A 27,669-nucleotide genomic window follows, 5' to 3' on the forward strand; every position below is an offset into this window, starting at 1 on the left:
CAGTTGATTATGGATCATGGTTGATTATGTGAAACACTAGGAAGAGGTTATAGAAACTCAACCAGAATTACAAGAACAGCAGCGTCTAGTCGTTGGGATGAGACGAAAAACCGAAGTCCCATGTACACATTGGCGTGCACGTAAAAGATCCCTTGGCAGTTGGAATTCGAAATAAGAGTGCAGCTTCGTGACTAGCAACTAAACGTGTCTATTCCCTCGGATAGGAAGAAAAACTGAGGTCCTGTCCACAAATTGGCGCGCAAATAAAAGAACCCTTGGCAATTGGAATTTGTTGAAGAATAGTCCGAAACTCTGCTGCATGGCATTTGCCCGTATTCATTGCTCGTAAGTGCAGAACTCCAATTCATTTATTACTTATTAACATTAGCGTGGAAATGTAGTAACATACAGATCACCGGTGTCCCTATGCGTGTTTCTGCGACTCTTAACCCCACACTCACGGTGTGTTTGATTACTATGAATCCCAATCTTGAGTGTTTCAGGAACCTGGTTTTCGACTACATGTAGGTTAATCTGATTCATCCCGGCGGCGTGTTTTTGTCTGAGGACTATCTTCCTTTAGCTGAGGGTTAGTCACATTCTAGAGTTGGATTCCCAGCAATCAAACTCATCTGTATTACATCTCATATTTTCTAACATACCATATTTGAACTGTATTAAAGCTCAAACGTTAATATAGGTTCCAAAATATATTTGACCTTTATTAAAACTCAAACGTTAATACAAGTTCGAACATCTATTTGAACTGTATTAAAACAGTTATAACATACATGTACCATATTGGGACTTTATTAAAACTCAAAAGTTAATACAGGTTCTAACCAACTCATATTTGAACTCAAACGTTAAATGGCGTATAGTATAGCTCTATTCTTTGAAACCTTAAAATAGACAAAAATAGTTCTAGACGTAATATTTTAATATTAATATAATATGAATGTATATGAAGTGATTTATATTTAAATTTTAAATTTCTATTGTAATTTATAATCGTTTCCGCCTGCTTGGTCCATTCTACACTTTTTTTAAAAATTATTTTGTCGTCTTTGAACCATCCATTACTCCCGCATTGCCTTGTAGGATATTTTTTTGGTTAATTGCAAATTGTACCCGAAACCATAGTGTACACGACTCGTGTACAGATGTTAAAATGTTCATTGTGTCATTAATATTGGATATTAGAATCCTATATTTTCATTGCAAGATAACAACATTAATGTTGGTTGAAATGGACCAGGGGGGGTGGATAGTCGAATGGTTAGCACGTGCGTGCTGTATCATAAGGTTTGTCATTCAGCCACCTGGCGTGGTTTTGATTCTCCGGCTGTACGTGACAAGAAGTAGGGTCGTCTGCCCATCCTCGTGGGATTTCTCCGGATCCCCCGGTTTCCTCCCACTGCTAAAGACCTCTATGCGCAACCAAATTATTGAAATACCGTAGAGCCGTGTTTTTAATTGCGAATATTATGGAAAATAGTGAGATAGGGGTTTAGCACCTTTAAAATAGGTTGGAACATAAAATAATTAAACTGTATTAAAACTCAAACGTTAATACAGGTTCCAAACAACATATATTGAACTGTATTACTCAAACGTTAAATAGGTTCGCGCATACCATAATTGAACTGTATTAAAACTCAAACGTTAAAATGGGTTCGTACATACCATGTTAAAAGGTTCCGAAATACCATATTTGAACTGTATCTAATAGTTTAAAGACTAGGATCGTCTGTCCAACCTAATAGGTTTTCTCTGGATCCTCCGGTTTTCTCCAACAGACCCTACGCCATACCGAATTACTGAACCGAATTACTGAAATAAAACATGAAACCATATCTTAGTCACGAAATGACCTCGTTTGTGTCTAGCGACCCATAAGCCCAATATCTCTCTCTCTTGACTAGTCAATAAAATAATGGCTACATAAGGCACTTGTATGTGTATATGATACCAATAATTAAATAGTCATCATCGCTGAATCTGTATGAAAGGCGACAGTTGTTGATATCCCATGCTATAAAACAGTAAAATCATTTAAGTTTAGATCGTTTGTTTATATATTCATATAAATATAAAAATTAGTGTTATCCTTCTGACCTTTTCTCATATATGAAGTATCATTCAGTATAATATCTTTGTTGTAAATTACTCTATGGAAGACTCTTCAACATGATCTGTACAGTATATAAGACACCCGTTGATAGATGAGAAGTCGTCATCATCTGTACACAGACTGAGATACCATTCTTCAAGATGCAAATCCTTTTATGTATCTTTGCTTTGGCTGGTGAGTTGTGGTTTTATTTTGTTAAAAGAAGGCTGTAAGGGTACACGGAAGGTTGGCTGGTTAGGCCTGTAACCATATGGCTGGTATGATCGACACTTATTTTGGCTGTGTCAAATGGTTGTATTCTTACACATGACACCGTGTGCTTACCCCCCCCCCCCTTATACCAAGCAATAAATGAGTACCGGTAAAATTTGCAAGGCACAATATAAAACATTCTCCCGAATATGCCCCAAATCGACATTACTCTCCTCAAACCTTGATATGGCGGGATATAAAGTTAATTCTTTCTATATTATTATGTTTCAGGAATTGCCTCCAGTGAATTATCACAAAGAATTGTTAACGGAGCTAACGCCTATGCTGGACAGTTCCCATGGCAAGTGTCTCTCCAGAGAAGTTCTGGTAGCAGCTGGTCTCATATCTGTGGTGGAAGTTTGATCGCCAACAACCGAGTTTTAACAGCTGCTCATTGTGTTACTGCAACCAGGTTTAATTTATTTCTATAAATTATCTTCAAATCCCATCCAAATATTATACGTTAAAGCCAATAATCGGCATGTAAAGTAATTAAATTGATTATTTAATATATAAAGAAGAGAACAAAATCAAACATCAAAGGAGATAATCTCCGTGTAATGATTCAGTCGAATTAAAATGGGACCCATCAAAGCATTTCCACGAAAAGTATAAGTGACTCTTGTTTTCATGTTGACATCTTTTTAAATACTGAACGAGAAAGGATAATTTTCAGAGTCTTTTTCCTTTCACAATATCGTAGTTGGTAAATCCCTCAAATTACAACGTGTTACAATTAAGGGGAATATTAGCTTTCATGCTAATAACATCGTAACCATAGAAGCCTAAATATGAACAAACTACCGCCTTTTACAATTCATTTTCAAACCGATTGGCGTCAGTTTTTTTAAACACTTTTTGCTAGATTTCGCGGTAAATTAGTGATCACTCTTCACTTTTTCCTAACTTTCAGATTTTTTTTTATTTCTAACTATTTTTAATAATCTTACCCAGCTATTAACTGACCCTGTGTTAATTTCATGTTTTCAGTCCCGGATTATACCGAGTTGTTCTTGGTGAACACAGATTAAACAACAATGATGGTACAGAACAGACTATCTACATCAGTTCTATTGTAAACGTAAGTAATTTTATAATTGATTATAACAAAAGTTGCTCCGTAAAACTCTTAAAATGAGTAGTGATATCAGGTCGTTGAGCATAATACACGTGACCGGTTAGAGTTACAAAAAATATCAATTTATAATTTACCATGATAATTTATAGCATCCCAACTACAATGGTAATGCCAATGGATATCCTAACGATATTTCTGTTATGAGACTTTCATCCAATGCCAATACCGGAAGTTCAGCTGTAAGTACCATCAGCCTCGCTTCCTCTGGATCCAGTTTTGTAGGCCAGAAATGTACCATTAGCGGATGGGGCAGAACATCTGGTACGTATAACTACTTGATTATATATATGCCCATATCTTGGGTTCTAATCGGCTATGTATTATGTTACTAATTGACTAGTTTACTAATTAATTGTGTTATGGGATTTAACTGCCTATCTTATGAGTTACTAATTATGTGTACACAGGTGATTGCTGCCAACTGTCATCATGTTGCCATTTATATTGTCAAGCCCATTCGTTTTTTTAACCACGCTGGCTCAGTGAGTGAGACATTGCCTCGCTAATCTGGCGGCCCTGCGTTCGATCCCTGCTTTGACCTTTTCAATGGTGTAGCATGTGGCCTGGCAAGGGATAATGTATAGTCGTTCGGATGGTACGAAAAACCGAGGTGGCGTGTACACATTGGCGTACACGTTAAAGAACATAATAAGACAGTTGGAATTCGATATAAGAGTAGGCCGTAGTGCTGCTTTCCGGGCACAATATCCCTCATAGCACACGTATGACGTATGCCTCTCTTGATTATCCTTGTCTGTGCAGAACAGTAGGACGCCAAACCTCATTTCTTTAGTTATATTTTGTTGTTTTTTGCCAGGCGGTAGCAGTTTACCAAACACTCTTCAACACGTTGCTATGAATCAAATCTCAAACAGTGACTGTACAGGTTACTGGGGCGGTTCTATCAACAGTGGCCATATCTGTGTTCATGAGCCTAACAAATCAGCCTGTAACGTAAGTTGCTTTTCTAAAATCTTTGCCTTCGTATATCTTCCATGGTAAATACAGTTAAATCAAGATAGATTAAGCTAAATTAAATGTTTTAACTGCAGAGCGTTAGTTGCATAATATTTTGCCTTAACTACAGGGGAATGCAATATATAGTATAACTGCAGAGTGATAATTACATAATATTGCTTTAACTGCAGAGTGATTGTAGTATAACACTGTTTTCTCTGTAGAGTACTGTTAACACAATATTTGCTTTAATTGCAGGGTGATAGTGGTGGACCTATGGTCTGTAATGGTTATTTAGCTGGTGTTACATCATGGGGTGCATCCGGTTGTCCTGGTACATACCCCAGTGTTTATACCCGTGTATCTGAATATCTTAGCTGGATCGCGTCTATTTAATTATGTTGTTACCTACAATAAAATGATATAAATTCACTCTCTCTGTGTTTAATTCTAAAATGTTAATGCAAAAGTATTCTATGAAAAATAATAACACCCTTTCTTGACCAGAACGTCCATAAAGCATATACATATGAATATAAAACGGTTATTTATGAAGAAAATATGATTGGCCGAGACTTTGGAACACAATAACTCTCCTAACTGAGCTAGAATGTTTAAACGTGGTGTAGGTGTTTATTAGGTCAATGCCTTAATGGATTTCGAAGATGAGTATTTTCTGCTTAAAGTATGCAGAGATAAGCAATTTGATTGGTTGATACTTTGGGACACGATAACTTTAGTTCTAATTAGGTGAGAGTGACGACACTTGGCGTATAGCTATTATATCAAAACCTTGACTAAGTTGGATAATGAGCATTTCCTGCTCAGGGTAAGCACAGCGATAAGCAATTTGATTGGCCGAGACTTTGGAACACAATAACTCTCCTAATTGAGCTAGAATGTTCAAACTTGGTGTAGGTGTTTATTAGGCCAATGCCTTGATGGATTTCGAAGATGTGCATTTTCTACTTAGGGTAAGCAGAGATAAGCAAATTGATTGGTTGATGCTTAGGGACACGATAACTTTAGCTTTATAACATCAAAACTTTGACTAAGTTCGATAATGTATATTTTCTGCCGAGTGTAAGCAGAGCGATAAGCAATTTGATTGGTCGAGACATTGGAACACAATAACTCTCCTTCTAATTGAGGTAGAATGTTCAAACTCGGTGTAGGGGTTCATTGGTTGAATGTCTTGATGAACATTGTCTACTTACGGTAAGCAGAGATAAGCAATCTGATTGGTTGATGCTTTGGGACATGATAACTTTGGTTATAATGAAGTGAGAGCGATGAAACTCTGAATAAAGATTCATTATATCATTACCTTGATTACGTTCGATGGTGAGAATTTTCTTAGACTCAGGAGCCATAAGGAATTTGATTGGTCGAGACTTTGGAACATAACAACTCGGCTTTTAATTGAGGTAGAATGTTTAAACTTGATGTTCATTAGGTGAATGTCTTGATTGAGTTCAATGATTAACATATCGAGCTGAAGCTAAGCAGAGCTATTCAATTTCATTGGTCGATAATTTGGGACAAGATAATCTTGATTCTATCTGATAGAGAGTGATGAAACTTAGTGTATCGTTTGATAGCTCGATATACTTTTGAAAAAAATAAATGTACGATTTATTAATATGTGTCATCTATTTATTTTGGGATTTTGGTTCAGGGCATCGGCCTCACTGTTGGCTTGTTTTGTTTAAAATCTGGGGATCACGGTGGCTGATTAGGTAAGACGCTGACTCGCTAGACTGGAGGTCGGGTGTCTTATCCCTGCATTGGCCGAGAAAGTTCATCCCGATTTTCCGGAGTGATGCAGGACGGAGGGCCTGACAAGGACAGCTGTCTAGTCGTTCGGATGGGACGCAGTGTTCTCACTCTCACTTAATTAGAACTAAAGTTATCGTGTCCCAAAGCATCAACCAATCACCTAAGCAGAAAATGCTCATCTTCGACATCCATCAAAGCATTGACCTAATAAACACTCCCCCAAGTTTGAACATTTCAGCTCAATTAGAAAGAGAGTTTCTAGTGAGTGATGGCGGAGTGAAATTTCGCTCTCGACATTTTTTGTTTTCTATCAAAATTAGTTATAAAATAATGAATTAAATGGGAGAAGACATCGCAGATTATGTCTGCAAACTCACAGGGGTGATATTTGGTAAATACATTGTCTACAAAAGCCAACAGATCAAAAGAAAATAACCAGCTCGACAACAAAAGGTAAACCAGAATTTCAACATGGCGACCGGGCGGCATTCTGTTGTTTGGTCACGTTTGTACTATGGGTGTGCTCTGCGATTATTGGCATCGCTCGGTTTCCTTTTGATAATTGGTTTGTTAGAAACGAACCCAGGTCCCGGCCCATCAACAAGACAAGCCAAAATCTCGTCTACTGGGGAACTTGTCACACAGAAGTCAATTGATGATGTCACTGGCAATGAAGAAATCTACTGAGGTACTGAGAACAGAAATGGAGCAACTGAGACATGAAGTCTCGGAAAATCACAAAATAATGAACGAAAAGGTTGAGAAACTCAAGGGTGAAAACCGACTCTTATTAACGAAAGTGCAGTATTTAGAGAACCAAAATAGGAAAAATAACCTAATATTCTGGGGTATAGAAGAGATAAGTGAAACCGAAAGTAAAGAAGACAGTGAGCAGAAAGTTAGGCAATTTTTGGTAAATAAACTAGATATTGAATGTGCTCTGTCTGATGAATCATTACAGATATAAGATGTTTTTAGAATTGGAAAAAAGAAGACTAATGGGACAGGTTTACAGGATATGAGAGATAATGGTGAAATGCAGCAGAAGCCCAGAGGTATCTTAGTTAAATTGAGTAGATACAAACACAAGAGGATAATACAAACAGCTATAAAAGGGAAGAAAGACAGAATTTCTACAGTTAGAATAAGTGAAGATTACAGTTTAGAAGTAAGAGAGGCTAGGAAAGCACTGATGTGCTTTAGTGATGAACTAAAATCAAAAAATCCAGATTGCAAGACACTTTTCCTTTTCGATAGTCTTAAAGTAGGAAGTGATGTTCAGGCCCGGCCCATAGAACTCAACATGTACATACTTTGAAATTTCTTTCGTGGAACATTGGAGGACTACAAAAACTAAAACTTAGACCAGATATAGTGAATGACTTGCATAACTATGACTGTAAAAGTATATTAGAGACCTGGTCAACCTGTGATCAGGGTTGTGAAAGTATTTTCAAGAATTATAAACATTTCAGTAATATAGGGCACACGACCTCCAAATTTGGGAGGACTCCTCAAGGTATCTGTGTATATTTATCTAAATATCTACAGAAATTTGTGAGGAAGGTATATATAAACCACAGCTCATGTGTGATTATTATATTTAGTAAAACATTGTTCAATATAAGTCATGATATATTAGCCTGTTTTGCATATATCCCACCGATCTCGCCTAGCATTTATAGTACATTATATGAACAAAATACAAATGGTATTGAAATATTTGAAGAAATTATCTCTGATATCATCGAAAGTTATGATGAAAATTTAGAAATAATGATAAATGGGGACTTAAATGCAAGGACTGGTAATTTATCTGACCTCTCTAACACGGATGGAGATAAATACCTCCCAATAGGTGACTTAATCCTAGGTGATGATGACTTTGACACACTAAGATACTCCAAGGATGTAAATATTAATAGTTTTGGAAAACAATTAATTGATATGTGTAAAAAATTTGACATTCATATACTTAATGGGTGATTAAAGGGAGACAATCAAGGAGAATACACTTTTGTGTCACATCTAGGCAAAAGTGTGATAGACTATTGCATAACTAGTTCGTTATTATTTCAATATGTAACTGACTTCAGCGTACTGTCAACTGATATTTCAGACCACTTCCCAATAGAATGCATATTTAATGTTTGTAAAAGTTATAAAAAGTCTGATATTGCTAGAGAATGTTTAAGTTCAAAATGGAACTATAAATGGGATCAAAACAAAGCAACAGATTTTAAAGTAGCATTACAGGGAATTATCTCAGTTTTCTATTGTTGTAGAAAACAGTGTAAATGAGGCAACAAAATTTTATGTCAATCAATACAATATGCTGGCAAAAGTATGCTTAGAAACAACAAACCTAAGTATACAAATTGTCAACCTATTTGGTGGACCAGGGAACTGTCTGATTTAAAGGCTTTAAAATATATAAATCTAAATAACTACAGAAAGAGTCGAAAGTCTTTTGACTTAGACATATGCCTACAAACCAAAAATATGTTCAAATCACTTTGTGAAGAACAAAAGCAGAAACTAGATAGAGATAGGATAAATAGTCTTATAGAGATAAAAGATCCAAATGACATGTGGAAAAAATTAAGGTATTTAAAAAAAACCAAAGTCAAATAACAGTATTTCAACTGATCAGTGGTTTGAACATTTTCAAAATCTCTTAACTGAGTATAAAGCATCAAGCGAGTCAGCCTTATGGCAGGAAATCAATCTAACCCTGAGTGACCCCACCGAAGTTGTTTTTGGATATCTTAGATAATCCAATAAGTGACAAGGAAATCGTAAAAGCATTGAATCAGATGAAAACTGGTAAAAGTGGCGGGGAAGATGGTCTTGTAATCGAGATGTTCAAAACCACTATTGACATCTTACTTCCATTGTTATGTTTATTATTCAATAAGATCTTAATTAGTAGTACGTTTCCAGAGAGCTGGAGCAGGGCTGTAATATATCCTATTTATAAGAAGGGTGATGTTACCAACCCATGTAACTATAGAGGCATCTCCTTACTAAATGTAATGGGTAAAATATTTACTAAAGTTATAAATAACAGACTTATAATTTGGGGTGACATTGAAAATAAATTTAAAGAGCAGCAAGCAGGATATGGGCAGGGCTACGCAACAGTTGACAACTGTTTTTCCTTATATGCTGTTGTGCAAAAGTACCTGACAAAAAAAGGGGAGATTATACTGCATCTTTGTTGATTTTTCATCAGCGTTTGACTTAGTACACCACCCCACCTTACTGTATACGCTTATTAAAAATAAGGTCAGCTCTAAAATTGTTAAATTACTGAAATCTATGTATGAAAGTATGAAATCCTGTGTTTTAGCTAATAATGGTCTCTCTGAGTATTTCAGATGCACAATTGGCACAAAACAAGGGTGCATGCTCAGTCCATTTTTATTTGTCATGTTCTTAAACCAATTTGTAGAACTACTAGAGAAATGTGAATGCAAAGGCATTTTTATAGATGCAAGAACGCCGAATTTAATGCAACTGTTATTTGCAGATGATATGGCAAATATCTCAGACACTGTAGGGCAATTACAAAAACAAATTGATGTATTGAATACTTTCTGTAAAGACTATGACATGAAAGTAAACACAAGTAAGACTAAGGTGTTAGTATTTAAGAGAGGAGGAAAGTTATAAAATCATATGAAAGCTGGAGTTACCAAGGCGAGAAACTAGAGGTTGTAAATGAATATAAGTATTTCGGTCTATACTTTACTAGTTCTCTGTCATGGTACAAAGCTATTAATTTATTATGTCTGTCAGCTAATAAAGCACTTTATATAGTTTGGAAGTCTATACATAAGTATAATTTAGATCATGCAAAGTCCTTATATTTATTTGATCATATGGTTGTGCCCATTCTGACCTATGGGGCGGAAATTTGGGGATATCAACTATATAAATCAATAGAAACAGTACAGAATAAGTTATGTAAGAAACTATTAGGTGTTAAACAAGCAACCCCAAATTGCGCCACATTGGGGGAATTTGGCAGACTACCACTGCACATTATCTATATGACAAAATGTATTAAGTATTGGTTAAAGTTACTTTCTATGGACAAAGACCGGTATCCTAATAGATGTTATGAGATGCTTTATGCGTACTATAATGTTGGGAGAGTAAATTGGGCTACCACAATTAGGGATATGTTATATAATTATGGTTTCCAATATGTTTGGTCATATCAGCAAGTAGGAAACAGTGACAACTTCTTAAGCATGTTTAAACAAAGGACCATAGACTGTAATATACAAGAATGGCACTCTGCAATAAAAACCTTTTCAAAACTAGATTTCTATGCAGAAATTAAATCATTGTTAGAACCAGAAAAAATATTTATCTACTATAATAAACAAACAACATAGAGTAGCTTTAAGTAGATTAAGAGTAAGTAGCCACACTCTTGCAATAGAATCAGGTAGAGCTATGTCAATAGAAAGAAATGACAGGATATGTGAATACTGTTTGAATGAGAGACATATAAGTACAATTGAAAATGAATTACATATTTTGGTTCACTGTCAACTGTATGACAACCTGAGAACTATTTGCAATGTCAATAATTACTGTAAGAGTGAGATTCATGTTAAAGGATACTTGCAGAGTACTAATTGTGATATAATCTGTAACATAAGTAAGTTTATTTATAATGCTATGAAAAGAAGAGAAAATTACATGAGTAAACTAAAATAATGAAATCCTAATATAATGTGAGGTTATGATTATGATGAATCGGTGTAAATAGTGTTGGTTTGTTATGTTTGTAATTTTATGATCTTGTCTGAGTACTTATTGAAGATAAACTATTATTATTATTTATTATTATAGAAAGAGAGTTATTGTGTCACAAAAAGTGTGACGGACAGACAGACGGACGGACCGACAGACAGGCCGGCGGACGGACGGGCAGAGACAGACAGACAGACGAACTCATTTTGATAGTCCCTTGCTTTCTTCGAAAGGCGGGGGACAAAAAATACCGGATTTAACAAGTGGTATTAAAGTCTCATTGCGTCATTTTAGATGATTCTCTATTTATAAACATATGCTAAACTGAATTGCATCGATCTAAGCTGTTTGCTATGTAATATGCCCGTCGCCATTTTGTTGTGACGAACAGAAGTGAAGGACTGTTTAAAATCCGATTGAATCCAAGTCGGGGGTTTATCTTGCGTTGGTGTTTTAATTCTTTTTTCTTCATTAAACATACATTATGCAAGAGCTAAATCTGGACATTGCAGGTCTTTCTTTAGTCATGGGCCTTGATTCTCGAAATCTTAACTAAAGGTAAAATCCAAATTTTAGTAGATACTTCAATTTTGATTGGCTAAGCACTAAAATCAATCTAATATTATCCAATCAAATTACTAAAATTTTGATTTTATCTTAGTTAAAATTTCGTGAATCTGGCCTTTGATATGTTATATATAGAGAATCTCCTACCAGTCTTTTTTGATATCAAAAAATAACAAAAAACGAGGCTCTGCCGAGTTATTATTTTTTTTACTTTATCAACGAGTGTTGATATTTTTTGATATCAAAAAAGACGAGTAGGAGATTTTATTTATCACCCAATCCCTTTTTACATGCACAAATAGATAAATATAATTCTTTGCTGTAGATTTCACTTTTACTGAACATTACGGCGTAGTGATATATCATTTTTTGACAGCAATTCAACCATTCCAAAGTCCTTTATATTGACCCAGTGTTTCCATAATGGTCAATTGAATAACAATAGTTCATTTTTAATAAAAAAAAGTTACTTTTAATAAGAAATAACTGTTCTTTGAAAATAAAAAAGTAGTTCCTTTTCAACTGACCAATCAATTTCATGTAAAGCGATATCTCCTAAGGAGATATCGCAGTAGATTATGAAATATATCGCACAAGCGATATCTACTGTAGAATGTATTATTGGGTGATAAAAACTATTAATTAGACCTTAATTAACTTATCCAAACCATATTCAACTCTCGATGTCATCTTATGTATCGGAATTTCACTGGATTTGAATACGATCGGCTGCTCAACGCTCAATATAGAACAATGGATAATCGAGACTATGTATTTTTATCGCACCGACTTTAGTAATGTGGACTGAGGCTAGGTTTGAAATTCAACAGCTAATAGGTCGAGCAATTTGACTGATATTTTTAGCATATTCTATTTACGTTATCTATTTTTTTTTAAGTATCCCTCATCATAATGTATCTTTAAATGTTCAGTAATCAATACATATTAATGTGGATTAAGCGGTGAGAAATTGGACAATTTAGCGTCGTGTTTTGAGATAATTTTCAGATAGCAATATACATGTACGTATATATATATGAATTTAGGCTCGGAATGAACCAAAACCTGACAAATAAATAACCGTTTTATAGATAATGTCGATTCATGTGTATATGCTTTATGGACGTTCTGGTCTAGAAAGGGTGTTATTATTTTTCATAGAATACTTTTGCATCAACATTTTAGAATTAAACACAGAGAGAGTGAATTTATATCATTTTATTGTAGGTTGTACAGGTACACGATAAATACCAATTTACATATTAAATAGAGGCTTCCCTCTAAATAGAAGCGATCCAGCTAAGATATTCAGATACACGGGTATAAACACTGGGGTATGTACCAGGACAACCGGATGCACCCCATGATGTAACACCAGCTAAATAACCATTACAGACCATAGGTCCACCACTATCACCCTGCAATTAAAGCGAATATTGTGTTAACAGTACTCTACAGCGAAAACAGTGTTATACTACAATCACTCTGCAGTTAAAGCAATATTATGTAACTATCACTCTGCAGTTATACTATATATTACATTCCCCTGTAGTTAAGGCAAAATATATATATTATGCAACTAACGCTCTGCAGTTAAAACATTTAATTTATCTTGATCTAGCTTGATTTAACTGTATTTACCATGGATGATATACGAAGTCAAAATTTTTAGAAAAGGAACTTACGTTACAGGCTGATTTGTTAGGCTCATGAACACAGATGTGTCCACTGTTGATAGAACCGCCCCAGTAACTTGTACAGTCACTGTTTGAGATTTGATTCATAGCAACGTGTTGAAGAGTGTTTGGTAAACTGCTACCACCTGGCAAAAAACAATAAAATATAACTAACGAAATGAGGTTTGGTGTCCTACTGTTCTGCACAGACCAGGCTAATCAAGAGGGACATTGTACCCGGAAAACAGCACTACAGCCTACTGTTATATCGAATTCCAACTGTCATATATTCTTTTACGTGCACGCCAATGTGTACACGGCACCTCGGGTTTTCGTCCCATCCGAACGACTATACATTATCCCTTGCCACCCCCCCCCCCCCAATGCTACACCACTGAAAAGAGGGATCACACCGGAAAATCCCGACGAACTTTCTCGGTCCACACAGGACCTCCAGATTAGTGAGTCAATGTCTTACTCACCGTGGTTAAATTAACACAATTAATTAGTAAAGTAGTCAATTATTTATGGGAGCACATCGCAATTAGTAACGTAACACATAGTCGGTTAGAACCCACGCTATAGAAATATAGGGCCTTATTGGTATAATCAAGTAGTTATACTTACCAGATGTTCTGCCCCATCCACTAATTGTACATTTCTGGCCTACAAAACTGGATCCAGAGGAAGCGAGACTGATGGTACTTACAGCTGAACTTCCGGTATTGGCATTGGATGAAAGTCTCATAACAGAAATATCATTAGGATATCCATTGGCATTACCATTGTAGTTGGGATGCTATAAATTATCATGGTAAATTATGAACTGATATTTCTTGTAACTCTAAACGGTCACGTTTATCATGCTTAATGACCAGATATCACTACTCATTTTAAGAGTTTTACGGGGTAACTTTTGTTATAATCAATTACAAAATTACTTACGTTTACAATAGAACTGACGTAGATAGTCTGTTCTGTACCATCATTGTTGTTTAATCTGTGTTCACCAAGAACAACTCGGTATAATCCGGGACTGAAAACATGAAATTAACACAGGGTCAGTTAATAGCTGGGTAAGATTATTAAAAATAGTCAGAAATAAAAAAATCATCTGAAAGTTAGGAAAAAGTAAAGAGGAATCACTAGTTTACCGCGAAATCTAGCAAAAAGTGTTTAAAAAACTGACGCCAATCGGTTTGAAAATGAATTGTAAAAGGCGGCAGTTTGTTCATATTTAGGCAAACAGATTGGATTTTTTTTTTTGGCTTCTATGGTTACGATGTTATTACTAAGGAAGTCAATATTCCCCTTAATTGTATCTCGTCGTAATTTGGGGGATTTACCAACTTCGATATTGTAAAAGGAAACAGACTCTGAAAATTATCCCTTCCCGTTCAGTATTTAGAAAGATGTCAACAGGAAAACAAGCGCCACCTATACTTTTCGTGGAAATCTTTTGATAGGTCCCATTTTAATTCGATTGAATCATTGCACGGAGATTATCTCCGTTGATGTTTCATTTTTTTTCTCCTCTTTATATATTAAATAATCAATTTAATTACATTACATGCCGATTATTGGCTTTAACGTATAATATTTGGATGGGATTTGAAGATAATTTATAGAAGTAAATTAAACCTGGTTGCAGTAACACAATGAGCAGCTGTTAAAACTCGGTTGTTGGCGATCAAACTTCCACCACAGATATGAGACCAGCTGCTACCAGAACTTCTCTGGAGAGACACTTGCCATGGGAACTGTCCAGCATAGGCGTTAGCTCCGTTAACAATTCTTTGTGATAATTCACTGGAGGCAATTCCTGAAACATAATAATATAGAAAGAATTAACTTTATATCCCGCCATATCAAGGTTTGAGAAGAGTTATGTCGATTTGGGGCATATTCGGGAGAATGTTTTATATTGTGCCTTGCAAATTTTACCGGTACTCATTTATTGCTTGGTATAAGGTGGGGGGGGGGGGTAAGCACACGGTGTCATGTGTAAGAATACAATCATTTGACACAGCCAAAATAAGTGTCGGTCGTTACTACCCTTCCAGCCTTCTTTTAACAAAATAAAACCACAACTCACCAGCCAAAGCAAAGATACATAAAAGGATTTGCATCTTGAAGAATGGTATCTCAGTCTGTGTACAGATGATGACGACTTCTCATCTATCAACGGGTGTCTTATATACTGTACAGATCATGTTGAAGAGTCTTCCATAGAGTAATTTACAACAAAGATATTATACTGAATGATACTTCATATATGAGAAAAGGTCAGAAGGATAACACTAATTTTTATACTTATATGAATGTATAAACAAACGATCTAAACTTAAATGATTTTACTGTTTTATAGCATGGGATATCAACAACTGTCGCCTTTCATACAGATTCAGCGATGATGACTATTTAATTATTGGTATCATATACACATACAAGTACCTTATGTAGCAATTATTTTATTGACTAGTCAAGAGAGAGAGAGAGAGAGACAGATAGAGAGAGAGAGGGGGCTTATTGGCCGCTAGACACAAACGAGGTCATTTCGTGACTAAGATATGGTTTCATGTTTTATATCAGTAATTCGGTAAGGGTGTGTTGGAGAAAACCGGAGGATCTAGAGAAAACCTATTAGGTTGGACAGACGATCCTAGTCTTTAAACTATTAGATACAGTTCAAATATGGTATTTTGGTACCTATACTAACATTTGAGTTTTAATACAGCCCAAGTATAATATGTACGAACCTATTTTAACGTTTGAGTTTTAATACAGTTCAATTATGGTATGTGCGAACCTATTTAACGTTTGAGTAATACAGTTCAATATATGTTGGTTGAAACCTGTATTAACGTTTGAGTTTTAATACAGTTGAATTATGGTATGTTCCAACCTATTTTAAAGGTGCTAAACCGCTATCTGAATAGTTTCCATAATATTCGCAATTAAAAACACGGCTTTACGCTATTTCAATAATTTTTTAATAATTTTTGACATAAATACTGATTATTGTACTAACTCAGTAGCTATCAGACAAGAGTTAAAACAATAAATAAAATCAAAAGAGTCGGAAGAGGTTCACTTTTGAAAAACATTCCGCAGTAGTAAAATGCCCATTTCGGCTGTTATTGAGGCATAAATAAAATATGAAGGAATTAAGACCCTAAAGTGAAATTTTGTTTTCTAGTCCAAAAGATTGTGAATTTTTAAAATTACATATCTTTACTCTTGTATATTACATAATTTTTTGTTGTTATAGCAACAAAAACGAAAAATACACCCCCAAAAATGCAATTTATACCATTTTCAATGGTGTTTCTTTCCATAATAGAAGAACTTCCGTTGGTTGCTATAGCAACAACATAATTTTAAAGTTTAATAAAAATAACATACCATTAACTGTTGTTCTCTGCATTTATTGCTTACATGTTATAAAAAGTTTTCTATTTTGACACATTATTTTCTAACAACATTGACCAATAAAAACAAGTTATTTGTGATTCGTTTACAATTCTCTAACAGTAGGCTAGGGACCCGTACGGTAGTAGGTTAAGGTACATGTAGGCATAGAGTAATATACATGTAGGCCCAGGCCTGTAAGATATAGGCTTAGATTATGATTTTGACCGAAAGAATTGTTTTTTTTTTACAATGTACTTTACATTTGAACATTTTCTTTATTTCTTCAAATGTAGGCTATTGCGCAACTCTCTTTTCTTATTTGTATATTTTCCTCAACAATAACAAATTAAGGCCTTAAAACCTGTGTTTGTTGGCCTAGATTCAATTTGTTTTTACTAGCTAACAAATAAAATTAGGTATTAAATATTTCCCCCAAAATAGCAATGAATTAAAATTATAATAATTAGTGTGATAGTCGTTATATAATGATAAATTGTCTTTGTGATAATCGGGTATTCTATCGATGATAGTCTTACACATTACTACGACCATTTATTTTGTTTTACTTACTACGGCACTAAATCTCAAACGAAATGTTTTAAATCGCCAACGGAAAAGCCATTATTTAAAGTATTTTTTGTTAGCGTTAATTCTTTTGCTATTTCGGTATTGCATTTGGTATCAAAGGCGTGGCCTTACAGTGGGTGGAATCTTACTTGCGTGATAGAACTCAAGAGTGTTGTCGTTAATTGTCACAAATCAGTATCCGCTCCTCTTGAATTCGGTGTACCACACGGTAGTGTCTGAGGTCCGCTATTGTTCACACTTTACGGTACTCCTTTAGAGGTTTTTTAATACTTAATCACGGTTTGGATTTTATGCTGTTCGCGTATGATACACAGTTGTATTTTACATGTAAGAATGCTGAAGTTTCAAAGGTTGCAATTGAAAACTGTTGATGATATTCGTGCGTGGATGTTGCTAACAAACTTGTACTTAATGATGGTAAAACTGAAGTTATACATTTTCATAGATGTCGTGATAAATTAAAAACTATACGAATTGGCAATGAGGAAGATCTTGCGTGTTCGGCTGTCCGTAATTTAGGTTTTTATTTAGATGAAAATGGTCTATTATCTAGTCCCGTTACTAAAGTATGCCAATCAGCGTTTTTCGCGCTGCATAAAATTGGTCGTATTTGCAACGTTTTAGACCTCACCTCTACTGAATCACTTGTTCACGCTTTCTTCACGTCACGCCTTGATTACTGTAATAGTCGTTTGCATGATCTCTATCCTAGCTCTCTAACTAAACGTCTCCAATCTATCCAAAACTCTGCTGCATGACTTGTAACACGCACCCATAAGAATGAGCACATCACCCCAATTCTCTACGATCTCTACTGAGCACAGCCGCACTGAATTCAAAATTCTAACTTTCACTTATAAATGTCTTAATCAGCTAGCACCACCTTATCTGTCTGATCTTTTAACACAGTCAGTTCCACAGAGGCTGGCGTACTTCTTATTGATCCAGCACGACCGCTCCCCCAGGTGACGTACGGCAAGCATGCCTTCCTTAATGCTGTCCCTCGATTATGGAACGCTCTCCCTCTTTCTATTCGCAATGCCTCCTCCCTGTACTCCATCAAAAAACACCCCAAAAGACATCTTTTCCAAAAGCACTACACCGCATGATAGACTACTATAATATTGATTTAATTTTTTACTTTGTTTTTATGTCATATTATATGGTTTATTTTATGCCATTATATGTTTTCATGTCATATATGTATTTGTACTATGCACTGTACTACGATGTAATGCGTATAATAAGAAATAAATATTATTATTATCCATATGTTCGTTCCTCTATACGAGGGGAAATGGCTCTGGGAGACACGTATGGGTGTTTTCCGGTTCCATTTCCATTCGCGTGCACATTAAATCCTTTAAATCAGGCATGATAACAGAGAATTCAGTAATTCAGAACATTGAAATACTTGTCAATGTTTCGCTATTTTTTATTTGTTGAAAATATTTGGTGTTAAACGTAAAGGCGTGTGGTAGCTGGGAGGAAATTTCCCTTTGATAAATGTTCTATAAAAAGCGCGAGAATATGAGTCACGTGATGTAAACATTGTGGATCCTGTCGAGAGGCGTTCAAATAATGGAATCAACTATCGTTATGTCTTTTCAGGGAAGTCCTTTATTTATATAACATAACGTTTATTTCATAAATGAACATTGAGTTGCATTTCGACGTAATTTACCGCGAATATGGGTCTTAGGACCTTGAAAATATTTTTTTCTTCTCATGACAAACTACTGATTCATTTTCCAGAAAATTATCCATTGTATACCATTTTCAAGTGCTCGGCGGCGGATCTTAAAAAGCTCCGATTTTGTTGATTGTCATCGCATCGAAACGACAATAAAACGAACTTTCGATCGGTCGGGGGTGCTATATTGGCAAATCGCCTCAAAAAAAGATTACGTAAATTGTAAATTGAAGCGTTCAACTTACAAAACAGACATGGTATTTCGAAATGCCAACAAGCACCTCCGACCGACCGATCGAAAGATCGTTTTGATCAACAAAATCGCAGCATGTTAAGAACCACCTCCATAAATGTAAGTTCACAACACTTGGCTAAACCTTGTTTAATGTAAGCATGAGTTCAAATTTATTTGCCTATTCATAATTCAAGAATTTATTCATTGGCATATCCGGTACCGATTAAGAATATGTTTAGAGGGAGCAACTATTAATTAACAGAAATATCTAGTTTTGAAATTGAAGATTTAAGGGAAAGGCTTCGACATTGGAGAAGAAGAAACAGGAACAGATGAAAGACGTGGGACGACTGGCAGTGAAAACTACGGAAACTGAAGGTAAACTTATGTTTGGTATTCGACTGAAATCGATAGATTATTTTTTTGTTAATCGAAATCAGACGAAGAAACAATTCTAATGATTAAATGTTACGGTTCCTTATCTTTATTTATGTTGTAGAAGATGACACTGTAACACACACCAAAACGACAAAGTCACACCTGTCAACACCAGGTGCAGACTACATCACGTTTTTTTGGGAGAAACATGCAGAGTAATCCAAGTTAAAACGGGAACAGCTCGAGTTAGATAAGACAAATTTGAATTGGAGAAAGTAGAGAAAGAAAGATTACAAAATGATCAGCAGATGATAAAATTATTAATAAAGAACTGGTCAGAATCAAAAGTGATAAATTACACAAATAAATTATACACATGTATATTTATTTATTTATTACACTGTCGCCTTGTATATGAAGCTCTATATTACAATTTGATGTTTGTTTATTAAACCATCAGTTTCTTCCTAAATAGTCTTCGATAGCAGGGCTTGCCACGAGCAAATTGGAGGCGAGTAGATGACTACTCACGCAAATATAGACTTGCGCGAGTGAGGCGAGTACATGTATTTACTCACGCAGAATGATGTGCGTGAGTAGCCATTTAAATTTCATGTGCCTAATGGCCATGCTCTTGTCACTTCGGTGGATGTGGACGTTGAATAAAGCTATTTCACACACAATGGCAATGCATACCGGTACTCTTTTATTTCCTTGGCAGTAATATTTAGGCCTAATCCCCTCTGGTACTGTTTCTTAGTGTTACTTTTAGCGGTGGGGTTATATCCCAATGGAAGTTAAATTAAAGACTTTATGGGTAATTTCAAATACTTTACTTCAGTTTTAATAGTATGAGCTTATGAACATTAAGTATAAGGAAAACCACTACCTCGTGGTCAGCATAAATTGACAATCACTTCAATAACAGCACCAAATGAACACATTTGATTAAAATAACAATGTATATGTTACAAGCATTTATAATCTCTTCAACAGCACCTAACAAACAACTATTTACATGTAACAAAATTACATTATCAACTAGAACTACATGTATCAACTCAGTCTGTTAAAAGCTAAAGCAAAATGAACATCATGTCCAATCTGGCAATATTATTTACATTAATTTGCAATGATTAATCCAAGATACTTTTTTCTATTTAGGAGTTTTAGTTTATGAACTTAAAATAAAACAATGCCACTATTGTGGGGCCAGTATAAGTTCATGGTGACTACTCACTAGTGATAATGAAATCTCGTTAACAACAACCTATATAAACACATTTACTTTACAATGTATGCGACCTGATCAAGACAACCATATGTATGATCGATCCAACAGTTTTAGTAAGATCCGACATCTGATTGTTCTGATTCTACGTCAGATGAACTACTGTCTGACTCTGCAATGGAGATTTTATCTGCATTATCATCAGAATCAGAGTCTGAGCTCAAGTCAACCACAATAGATGAGTTGATGTCGTCATTTTGCTCACGGAGACATTGGCGTTTGGGATCAGAAAGCCCTTGATCAATACTTGTGGTATCTAAAGCACTAACTCTTCTTTTCACTGACAAATATTTTGTAACAGCATTCTTTAGAATCTCTTTCCTTTCGCTCTCACTAAAAGTCCAGTGATTATTTCGAACTATAATATAGGACCTCAAGTGTTCTTGATTAATAGACAGTCTTCTGTCTGATAGAGTGTGGGTTAAAAAACTAAATCCCCTTTCAACTGTACAATTACTAACCGACACAGTTAAAATAATTTCAACTAACAGACATAGATTAGGATAATACTCTTTCTTATAAAGAAAAAAAAACTGCCACAGATCAATACATTTTTTTCCAATATATTTGGCTTTAACCTCTCCTTTAAAACATTTTCATTCAGACAGACATTTTTCCTGATTATAGCCTTGACTACCCAGTGTTCTTTCAAAGTGATTACCCAAAATTTTTATTTCTTCCACCCCATAACTTTTGAATATAACTTTATCTGACATATTCCATTGTGTCGGATCTACAAATTTCATGGAATAAAAAATCTCATTGTCAAAAGATTCAAATCTCTTAATATATGATTGGTTAAGTTTTGGAATGACACTCTGTATAATATTATTATATACATTCAATGCTTTATCTACATTAACAATATGTAGAATTTCTAATTCTTTGTTTGTCCTGTTTATCTCCCTTTTCTTCATATCGCCGGATGCACAAAGCTTTTGAACGACCTGGGTTTCCCTTTGCCATCGTTGGCGTGCTGAGCGGATTCGGGTAAACCTTGCAAAGGTAAAAGAGCAGGCAAAACAATTTCAATCCCATCAATTTGCAGAAAAGATGCGGGATCGAAAGAATTGCTATAGAAACGACAACATCCGCTCAATTTTTGATTATCCAGACACAGCAAAGGACATCCGCTTAAAAACCGCCTGGCAGTACGCGTCTCAAAGTATTTTTAGTAACAACAGGTAGCACTGGAAAGACACGCCGCGTGCGCAATAGTGCATCAATATGAATAAAATAAAACCAAGTACGAACAATCCAAACCATAAGACAGCAGGCATACAAATTGTTTACGGTTTTTTTTTTATTACGATATTCCATTATTTCTGAGTAGGAGGCTGTAACTGGAAAAACCTGCTTGTTTGACTCCCATAAAGACATGTGTTGCTGTTCGAAATCAGTGCACCAAGTAGTATTTAGCGACAGGTTGCAGCATGAGCTTCACATTCTTAAAAGTCTAGGAAGGCAAACAAATTTATTATCTTTCAAATTTCCCATTCCACGCATTCTCTTACACTGGACATTAGAGTGTTGAAGTTATTTTAAGCCGCCGTAAGATTAGCAGCTTTAAAGCGACACGGTAAATTACCCCTCACTGGATACGCAGGATCTCCATAATATAATGCCAAAGATTGACCATTTGAAGTTTTAAAATCTGTGGTTTTAACTGCTCTAGTAATCTACTAAGTTTTAATAGTGCACAATCATGTTGTCTTCCCTCAACAGGTCAAACATGTTTACAATAAGTCCATTTGGAGTGACTAACTACCGAGACTTGAGGGCATGGACGCGCTTGTGGCCATTGTAGACGACCGTTTCGTTCTCTCGTGGTCTGCAGACAGCTCTCACTGTTCCATCGATAAATCCAAATAGATTTTCAAGTGGGGTCCCTTTCTCATGTATGGCAACTGCATACTCTCGTAGCTTTTCTTCCCCTAACCATGGTTGATCTAAAGAACTGAGTAATTCACCAAATGCATCATAAATGAAGTCTAAGGTTGTATTCCATTCTTGTCATATCTGAATTGACGCCTAATCTGCGCCTACCGGTAAGTAACCATTAGATTAATTACTTGTTACCCCTCTGGTTTCCCCCCACTACTAAAGACCCGTACGCGTAAGCGAATTACTGAAATAACATTGAACCATATGTTAGTCCCGAAATGACCTAGTTTGTGTCCAGTGGACGTTAAACTCTCTCTCCTTTTGGATATTATCAAACTCAAAGATTAAGTAGGTATATATACTTATCTATTACCTAACTCCAAGATTAAGTACATCTATTGGTATAAACTTGTGTATTATCAAACTCCCGAATCTGTCATTTCCAGATCTGATCGAATCAATTCCCAGCGAAGCATCTTGTTCCGACGATGGTTCTGATATTGAAACTGTGAGTGGTTCAGAATCCAGCTTTGGCACAGAAACATCGGAAGAATCCGGGGTGGGGGGGACAATTTTTTTGTAGGTATGTATTTTTATATGCAAGACTCAGAGAAAATGTAATCCGTAAGTTTATTGCTCGAGGGATTGGGTTCGTTATGAGCAGTGGAACTTTCGCGTTTTTCGAGAATAAGACTGGGTACAAATGTACATTTTGTCATTTTACAGGTTTGATTCATGTCGTTTATCGACAATTCGTTGGCTCCTGGTCAAAAGTGTAATTTGACAGCAAGCACCTAAAAATCGTACAACTTTATGCTTTGAATTACATAAACCTTAAATATTATTTTTTATGCGTCATCAGGTTCACGTGCTGATCTACATTGCTAATCTGGAGGTCCTGTGTTCATTCCGTGTTATCCGAGAAAGTGTCACATGATTTTCCGGCTTGTCTGAGGCCCTGGCTCCCATATACACGTTGGCTTGCACGTAAAGTAATGGAGCAGAAACGTGGAACGTTAAACCCCATTTCATTTCTTTATATCAAGGATCGTAGCGTATACATGTATGACTTATACGGAAATTACAATATCGTAATGGGCAATGCTTAATTTAATAACAAAAAACTATACCAAGGAAAAAAGCACCAATGTCTTAAAACCTGTTTGGAATCAAGAGAATGTGATTGAAATAATGTTAAATACATCACCAACACACAAGTTCATATTTGAATAGCTATTCAACATACAACCTGTTATGTGCAAGACTTCCTCCAAAGACTTGGTGTAGTTTCTTGTGGATGCCATGGTGTATTAAGCGTTCCGTATCATGCAATTTCATTTATTTATTTTCAGTTCTATCATTAGAAGAAGTGAGAAATTTCATTACTTATTTTGATGATTCGCGGATTAAAATAAAGAATCTTGACAAGTAAATATCCGCATAGTTTTAATATCATTTTATTGACGGGTGCACAAACGCTGTTACATAAATAATCAATACATCATAATTATTATTATACAATAAAGTAAGGTTTATTATATAAAATAAAAGATAAGTAAAATTTATGATAAGGTATGAAGATAAAAATGGCAAAATAATGAAATTATATGATCAGTTAATTCGCATGCTTTGAAATGAATATTATTTTACCAATTATTATGTAAGATATGTATAAAGAATATAAAAAGAGCTGTTCAGTTACATGTATCTATGTAAACGCTTATATTAACTATAGTTTTATTTAATTTTCAGATACATCAACAAACTGCATTCTGACTGATACTTACATGAACGGAAATTCAATTCTTCCAGAGCATCTATTTAAGTCAGACGAGGAAACCGAATTTTATAGAGCTATTCTATACTTCCAAATACGAAAGAACAACAATATATACTATTCAAAAAAAGTAGGGGATATTTGATTTTTAAGTGTTATTAAAGTCACCTAATGAAACTGACGAAGAAACAAATGACAAAATGAAATGAAGTTCACATTCATCGATTTATTCCAAATGATCGTTAGACTAAGTAAGGCACAGAATGACCATTATAAGGGTAAAATGATACCCGGGGTCAAACAGCAAAGTTACCACAGCATCACAACCAAGTCAGTAACGGGTAAATCCTCCTCTGTTTGCCAAACAAGCATTGATCCGACGTGGCATACTCCTAATGAGACGTCTAAGGTCATTTTGGTCCAGATTGTCCCATTCCTGTTGCAATGCAGCAGCAAGTTCTTGGACATTGGCAGGACGTTGTTGACGTTGACGTAACCTCTGTCCATGCATGTCCCAGACATGCTCGATGGGGGAGAGGTCGGGACTCAGTGCTGGCCAAGGTAATGTGGTGATGTTCTGTTGTTGGAGGTAACCTGTAACGATCCTGGCCCTGTGACATCTTGCGTTGTCATCCTGGAAGATGAAACGGCGGCCATGACGTCGTGCGAACGGCACAACATGGACTGCCAAGATGTTGTCCCGGTAGTACTGGCCTGTAACACGCCCTGCAACAACATGTAAAGCCGTTCTTCCAGCAACAGTGATGCCTCCCCACACCATAACAGAACCACCCCCAAATCGATCATGTCTGATGACGTTAACGTCTTGGAAGCGCTCGTTTCGACGACGCCACACCCTCCTACGTCTGTCCAAAAAATCAACAGTGAACCTTGACTCATCTGAAAACATCACATTGCTCCAGCGTCGATTATCCCAGTGATGACGATCCCTACACCAACGACGTCTTGCCTGAATGTGATGATCTCTCAAACAAGGGATCACGCGAGGACGGCGGGCGCGAAGGTGACCCCTATGCAGTCGATTCCGAATCGTCTGACCACTCACTCTCACACCAGTGTCTGTTTGAAGACGAGCGCTGATCTGATTTGCTGTGATGACACGATTTCTCAAGGCCAAGGTACGGATAAATCGATCCTGGGCTTGAGTTGTCGACCTGAGCGTGGTCTGTCCTGTACAGATTGTGTATCACGGTATCTGGACCATAGCCTGCTTATGACAGACTGAGAAACATTCATCGTCCGCGCCACAACCGCCTGTGTTGTGCCGATCTGTAGCATGCCAAGGGCACGTAACCTTTCATTTTGGGTAAGCCGACGCATATCAAAATTTGTTTTCTGGTCACTAAAACAATTAAACTGATGTTTCCACCCTGGAATTCAATGCCACAATGACTGTAACATTCAAAGTCAGAGTCATGCAAATCTTGGGTTGGACCCCCATGATGATCCCAAGCATCACCTGCATTCCATGCGGTAGTTATTGGTGCGTTTGAGCGTTACATGTAACTGAAAATGTTTCTTCTGTTAGGTTCTATAGTGACTTTTTTCGTAGTCATTTGCATATTTTAGTATTATGCCCCCAAAATCAAATATCCCCTACTTTTTTGAATAGTATATATAGCCATACCAGTTGTTGCCACAGAAGACAGTCCTAAATACCATTATTTATCTAATGTGTTGGAAACATATTGCAAGACCGACGGCAAGAGTAACACCATGGACCGAATTGATAAACGCTGTACCCTGCCAATACTGATACAAATAATACCCATATGGATAAGAGAAACAACCGCAGCAGCATGGATAAAGGAAATAGCACCCACATCAAGAAGTTGGATAATAGTAAATTGTCAAAATTTTGAACATATTTCACATTTAGCGTAACAGGTAATGGGTATAACTACAGAACTGAGCCCATGCAAGATCTTCTGATTCTTAACACATATTTTAAGTTTCGTCCACATCGGAAAACATCATCCAGGACATTACTGTTAGATACACAACAAAATCCGATATACACTGACGTCCGGACTGACAGGGCGACGACATAATATTTCCATATGAAAATGTGGGCATTTAAAAAATAGCGGAATTTAACGAAATGCTTCCTTGATCTATATGCACAGAATTAACAGTGGGCTTAAAATCGACTGTTTAGCTGTTATCGCTCGCTTCTCAACTTTGTTACGGATCAACGGTAGCAAAGATCCCTGTGTTAAAATTATATCTGAAATGTGTTTTCTTTTCTAACAATATTTATTCAATAAATATTTATATAATCTAAAGATACACTATTTAATTATGGGATCTGAAATGTGTTGATTCAGTCCTATCACATATGTAATATTGGTGCTCATCTCAAAAGTTTAATTAAAGAAAAAAAAATCCGAAAAAACACAAATGACTGGATCTCATCACCAAATCTAATCAGGACAGCGCATGTAGAGCCAGGAGGCAATCAATAAATCACTAGGCATCTTTGTAAAGAGAGATGATACCCGCGGCATCAATTTCACATACACCATTGCTAATTTATACTGGATTCATAAAACTGGCCACCTTTATTTTAGAACAACGGTATTTAATGTCCCAGCTGGGTATGATAGTCAAGTGTTGTTTACTAGAATCTACCATTGCATGTTTTTTGTGGAGAAACTTTCGTCTTAGAAAACCTTCTTAAACCAAGTATTTTGTAAAATGTTTGACGGAAATCGTTATTCTTAATAGCATAAACAACAAAATTCATTCCAGAATTCAACAAGCAAAGTGGGGCTGTTATATGTAACACTATTCCAGGAACACTGTGTGTTAATTGCTCAATCGTCATAACAATCATCATTGGTAGCCAACAAAATGCAAAAATTCCAAACACAAGTAAAAATAACTTCACAAGCTTTAGGTCATTTTCAGTTTTTTTCTTGGCATCTGGAACTTGGCATTTGAGAATTTGGTTTTGTTGCTTCCTGGCTATTTTCAGAATAAATCCATAACAAATACTCGTTAAAATAAAGCAAACTAGGAAATTTACATGTTGTACGTAGACTTGAAATTCTGTTTTAAAGAAGAGCGCGGGCTGGCAGAATTTACAAGTTTCCCAGTTATTGTAGTAGCCATT

The 27,669-nt window shown here is 35.8% G+C and overlaps 1 protein-coding gene across 1 annotated transcript; it reads left to right on the top strand.

Moving 5' to 3' along the window:
* Positions 1-2,288: 2,288 nt before the first annotated feature.
* Positions 2,289-4,877, top strand: LOC126824265 (chymotrypsin-like serine proteinase). Its single transcript, XM_050553463.1, has 4 exons — positions 2,289-2,308; positions 2,631-2,798; positions 4,400-4,478; positions 4,740-4,877. Exons 1-4 carry the CDS (start codon positions 2,289-2,291, stop codon positions 4,875-4,877), a joined length of 405 nt encoding a protein of 134 aa, XP_050409420.1.
* The last annotated feature ends 22,792 nt before the right edge of the window (positions 4,878-27,669 follow it).

The sequence above is a fragment of the Patella vulgata genome, chromosome 6 (assembly GCF_932274485.2).
Source record: "Patella vulgata chromosome 6, xgPatVulg1.2, whole genome shotgun sequence".
NCBI lineage: Eukaryota > Metazoa > Mollusca > Gastropoda > Patellidae > Patella > Patella vulgata.